The sequence below is a fragment of the Cucumis melo genome, chromosome 11, assembly GCF_025177605.1.
Source record: "Cucumis melo cultivar AY chromosome 11, USDA_Cmelo_AY_1.0, whole genome shotgun sequence".
Taxonomy (NCBI): domain Eukaryota; kingdom Viridiplantae; phylum Streptophyta; class Magnoliopsida; order Cucurbitales; family Cucurbitaceae; genus Cucumis; species Cucumis melo.
The window spans coordinates 28,117,378-28,123,377 of NC_066867.1; the positions used below are offsets into that span (position 1 = coordinate 28,117,378).

At 34.5% G+C, this 6,000-nt stretch overlaps 1 protein-coding gene across 1 annotated transcript; it reads left to right on the forward strand.

The window, feature by feature from the left end:
* Positions 1 to 677: 677 nt before the first annotated feature.
* On the forward strand, positions 678 to 4,270 carry LOC103503001 (ruBisCO large subunit-binding protein subunit alpha). The gene is made up of 8 exons (XM_008467141.3): positions 678 to 956; positions 1,146 to 1,323; positions 1,496 to 1,617; positions 1,724 to 1,931; positions 2,040 to 2,185; positions 2,295 to 2,601; positions 2,800 to 3,251; positions 3,725 to 4,270. Exons 1-8 carry the CDS (start codon positions 903 to 905, stop codon positions 4,007 to 4,009), a joined length of 1,752 nt encoding a protein of 583 aa, XP_008465363.1. The 5' UTR covers positions 678 to 902; the 3' UTR covers positions 4,010 to 4,270.
* The last annotated feature ends 1,730 nt before the right edge of the window (positions 4,271 to 6,000 follow it).

Genomic DNA, 6,000 nt, shown 5'->3' on the forward strand with positions numbered 1-6,000 from the left:
TCACTTTTGAGTTTAATTATTTTTAAGTTCTAAAATCTACAATTTAATCTTTAAATTAAAAAAAAAAAAAGGATTTACAAGATTCTTGAGTAATTTATTATTATTATTTTGAACGTAAATATAACCTTTTACAAAATCTAAATGAGTGTTTGGGACAATGAGTTGATTATTATAAGTATTGAATTATAATAATTTTTTGTGGGGTATAGACTATTTTAATTTGAAGAATAATAGTACATGTTTGAAATATAAATTATGTTAGTTGGGAAAGAAAATAGTAAATATCGTAAAAAAAAATAAAATAAATGAACAATAAGAGTATAAAATATGGTAATAAATTAGGACGTTGAAATAATGGTAATAATTAATTAATTAATTGAAGCTACAAAACAATGTTCACTTCATTGCTATAGTTCTAAACAGACTAACAATCTCAATCAATGACCTAATGGGTCAGGCCATTATATTGAGCTCAAATAGATTTTGGCAAAACGAATCGAAAGCCCAATGGGGCCTATATTATGTAAGGCCGAAATGAATTTCAACGAAAGGAACCCAAAGCCCAATAGGCCCAAATTGAGACTTACAAAGGCGCATGTTAGCATGAAGAGAGAATTGAAAGCTTAAACAGCGCCATCACAAAACATTTGCATTTTCGTGTTGAAATCGCATTTGGGCCGTAAACCAATGAAACACAAAACAAACAAATCCTGGAATAGCCTCAACGGTTCTGGAAGAAGAAGAATCTTCTGGAACCTCCAATCCCACAATAAAAATCAAACCCTAAACTCTTACATTCAGCTCTTTGCTTACCTTATCCCAACAAACCTTCACCAACGCTCTACCGGAACTAAAACCCCTCCGACCTCCCACTTCCGACTTACGACCTCTGTTGCCTGAACATGGCGTCTGCCAATGCTCTTTCTTCCGCTTCTATTCTATGTTCTTCTCACAAGGTACTTCACTTATAACCCCCTCATTTCTTCCTTGTATTTTTCACAATTCCTCTTTGGAAATGATGATATCTAGATTGTAGTAGTTGGGATTGTATGTTAGGTAGAGATTTTGTGGAGTTAGCTGAGAGCGGCTGAGAATACTAATATATCGTTTCCAGTAGCTTACGTTGCGTTTTTCTAATGTTGCAGAGCTTGAGAAAGGTGAATCAAACGCAGAACAACAGAGTAAATTACAGACAGGCTGGTAGTAGATTTGTTGTGAGAGCCACTGCAAAGGAGATAGCATTCGACCAGAGTTCTAGAACTGCACTTCAGTCTGGGATTGATAAGCTTGCTAATGCAGTTGGTTTGACTCTTGGACCTAGGGGTAACTTTCTGTTTATATTTATTTATGAATTGGTTAGTATTGGATGTTGTTCTAATATTGAAATCCCTACAGGATATATTCATCACATTTATAGATTCGTGTTATGGTTATGTTGAGAAATTTGGGTTCTTCACATAATTCTCAATCTTGTTGTGATATTTTGTATTTGAAGGGAGGAATGTGGTGTTGGATGAGTTTGGTAGTCCCAAAGTGGTAAATGATGGTGTGACAATTGCTCGGGCAATTGAGTTACCTGATCCCATGGAAAATGCTGGTGCAGCTTTAATTAGAGAGGTTGGTTTTTTATACTTTGTTATGAAGCAAAATTTTCTCATCTATCGATTATTGAAGTCTTATTAGTTCTTACATTGCGTTGACAAGTATTCTATATGTCATGAAGGTCGCAAGTAAAACTAATGATTCTGCTGGTGATGGGACGACAACTGCCTCGGTCCTCGCTAGGGAAATTATTAAACTAGGCCTTCTCAATGTTACATCTGGAGCAAATCCAGTATCATTGAAGAGAGGAATTGACAAGACCGTTCAAGGATTGATTGAAGAGCTTGAGAAGAAGGCCAGGGCTATAGAAGGAAGAGATGATATCAAAGGTATTGATTGCTTTCCATATCCCGAATTGCCTTAATTTGGAACATTTTTGCTCACCGATATGTTTTTTCGACTACTTATGATTCATGTTTTGTTTTTATTTTGTGCAGCCGTTGCTTCTATTTCTGCTGGAAATGACGAGCTTATAGGGTTAATGATTGCCGATGCTATTGGGAAAGTAGGACCTGATGGTGTCTTATCCATTGAGTCATCCTCTTCCTTTGAGACCACTGTCGAAGTTGAAGAAGGGATGGCGGTGTGTACTGTTGTCTCTTTGCTATAATATCTTTCGTAGTCTAAATCCAAGTCAATTCAAAGTGCATTGACTTGACACTATTATCTTCAACTTTTTTTCTATGTTGCAGATCGACAGAGGCTATATTTCTCCTCAGTTTGTCACAAACCCTGAAAAGTTAATTGCTGAATTTGAGAATGCACGAGTATTGATTACAGATCAGAAAATTTCAGCTATAAAGGATATAATCCCTATATTGGAAAAGACCACACAATTGAGAGCTCCTTTGCTTATCATCGCAGAGGATGTTACTGGTGAGGCTTTGGCTACCCTTGTTGTGAACAAGTTGCGGGGTATTCTAAATGTTGCTGCCATTAAAGCTCCAGGCTTTGGGGAAAGGAGAAAGGCCATGCTTCAAGACATTGCCATTTTGACAGGTACTCAAGTTATTTTGGGCAATTACATGCTTAGGTTATTCGACTTTGTATACATTGATTCTCTGTCTCATCCAACTATGTTAAGTTCCATTATTTAATCAGTGTTTCACGAGGGGCAGTTATTTTTATTAATCCTGTCTGTTTATATGTTGATGTGCAGAGAACAGCTAACATTTTCCTTGTTATGCTATTCTTTAGGTGCCGAGTTTCAAGCCAATGATCTTGGATTGCTCGTAGAAAACACCACAATCGAACAGCTTGGTTTGGCCCGTAAAGTGACCATCTCTAAGGACACTACCACCATCATTGCTGATGCTGCTTCAAAAGACGAGCTACAAGCAAGGATTGCACAGCTAAAGAAGGAATTGGCTGAGACGGATTCTGTTTATGACACAGAGAAACTGGCTGAAAGAATTGCCAAATTATCTGGTGGTGTTGCCGTCATTAAGGTAGGAGCTGCCACGGAGACCGAACTTGAAGACAGGAAGCTCCGTATTGAAGATGCAAAGAATGCAACTTTCGCTGCCATAGAGGAAGGGATTGTCCCTGGTGGTGGTGCTGCTCTGGTCCATCTCTCAACCCTAGTTCCTGCAATCAAGGACAAGCTTGAAGATGCAGAAGAGAAGCTAGGTGCCGATATCGTCCAAAAGGTAACCATCTCAATCTTATTGAGCTGTCTCTTCGGTCTCTTAGTAGAGATTACTGGTCGTGCTGTGTTGACCTTTCATTGTCATAATATCTAAGGACTAAGCATTTCACTAGTTGAAGGTTAAATTATATAGCATTAATTTACCCGCATTCGATTGCTATGGATGGAAATCCTTGGTTCAATCATCAAACCTTGCAATGTTATTCTTTTTCCAGCTAATACAGATTTTTACTGGTCAGGTTTTCTACCTATTTTAAGCTCTCACAAGTAACGGAAGAGTTTTGTGTTCTTGGGTCGGTCATTATTCTCCTCAATTTATATTTGATTACCAATGGTTTTTAGGTCTTCTTCTACATGTTTCAACAAATGAGGAATGTTTAATGAGATGATATTAAAATTGTCTTCACCTTTTTGGGTCTATGATTTAACGAAGGCATTAGAGTTTGTTGTTAACTTATATCCTTTTGTATGCAGGCATTGGTAGCACCAGCATCCTTAATTGCCCAAAATGCTGGAATTGAAGGGGAAGTAGTAGTGGAGAAGATTAAGTCGAGTGACTGGGAAATCGGTTACAATGCAATGACAGACAAGTACGAGAATCTAGTGGAGGCCGGTGTTATTGACCCAGCCAAGGTCACCAGATGTGCCTTGCAGAATGCTGCTTCAGTTGCTGGAATGGTCTTAACCACACAGGCCATTGTAGTTGAAAAGCCCAAACCCAAGGCACCCGTCGCTGCTCCACAAGGCCTTACCATTTAATTTCTGAGAATTCTCATCTTCCTTTTGTAGGACGTTAAGATAGTCATCATCAACACTAGCTTCTGGCGGTAAGGCGCACATTCATCGGAAACAGCGAGACAATAACAAAGATGATGGTAACACTCTGTTATGTGAATGTGCTTTTTTGTAAGGCTTTCTCAACTTTCGTTAGATATTTGTAAGATTACCGAATCAATTGGATCAACTTTTACGAGTTTTCATTGAAAAGAAATAATTTTGGTGAGTTTCCCTCTGCTTCAATCAACCTTGTTTCTTATTTTTTAGCTTTTTGGGCTATATAAATAAATAGATAATATCCTTATGGAGAAGGTTTGGCTAAAATAGACGGCTGAATGTCAAAATAGACAAATTCAAGTGTAAAGGCTCTAGATTTATCTAAGAATGGGTAGTTTCCTTTGTTTTTTCTCTTGAAAAGGATTGTAAAGTAGCGATCACATCAAATTGAGTCCGTTGGTTTTCTTGTGTAGTTCCATTAAATAGCTTTCTTTATAAGAAGATTAGAATCTTTCGGTAGTGAATTCCGCAATCATGGAATTGTCAAATCCGATTCTCCCGCAAAGGGAGGAATGTAGGGCAACAATGACATTTCGGTGAATAGCTTTTGGTCTATTTACTCCTTATTTTCATTTTAAAAGAGATACATATTTCTTTGCGCTCTCTACTATAATCACAATATCAATAGTAATGATAACATGTGTAGAAAATTGCCAAAATTATTTCTAGAGTACCAGAATGTTTACAATATTTTCACTCTTAATTCTTAAATCTAAACATAATGAATACATTCATAAAAAAAATACGTAAACTAAGTTTTGAATTATTCAAATTAGATATTTCCACATTTTACTATTCTTAATTTTTTTATCACCTATTGGTTCATATGAACGTCAATAAAAGATAAAATAAATTCTGATGTTAACAGTACAAGAATATTTAAAAAGGGTAGATAAACATACACGAATGACGAAATACTTCTAGAACTGGGAAAAGAGAAAGACAATAACCTTAATAAATCATAGAATATACTCAAGTAATATAATTTTTATTAAAATATGATAATAAGGAGTTATGGATGAATGAAGAAATATTTTCCATTAAGGAATCGTGGGAATACGCGTTTCCGTTGTTTCCTACTTTTGGCGGAAGTTTCAAATCCCCATTTGTTCATTACTAAATTTAAAATTCCAAATACAATAAAAAGAAAATTTTGGTATTAAAATAATAATGAAGAAAGAAACTGTGGAATATAAAAAGGCAATTTAGTAAAATATCATTTGTTAATAGAAAAAAAGGGGGGGGAAGAGAAGTCAAAAAGTCGCAAAAGGCAGGTAGCTTACCTTTAATTTTTCAAGGTATTACAATAATCACCTTTATTTTAGCACCTCATTCAAACTAAACCCTAAAAACGAAAAATATTATTATATATTAAATTAATTTTAACTTTAACTATCAACATAATAATTTTTTCCTAACCATTTCAAAATTATTATTTTTCAAATTCTATCCATTTTAACAATAGTAAAGTTGTGCATGTTTGGTTAGAAAAATAGTAAAGTCATTTTGAAAAATAGTAAGATTGCTTTTTTTTTTTTTTTACAAAATGAAAAAAATATACGATAAATAAGAATTTGCAAAAATTCAAAATATTCATAACTAATTTTAATTTCTAAATTATTAAGGTCGAAGGATTCAAGGTTATTCGAAATAAAAAAAAAGAGTTAGAAATTTAGCCAATAAAAAAATATAATACTATGGTTATTTTGAAATAAAAAATATGAATAAAGTTGTTTTAATCTAGGAAGAGGTTATGATAGTGATTGTATACCTTATTAACACGTTGAAATTAATTACAGTGTATAGAGAGACTTTTGATAAAAACACATATATTAAAATAATTACAGTTCGCGTGAGTATTTTGATATTGTATAAAATACCATGAATGTGTGACATTTTGAAATCATATTAGTTGT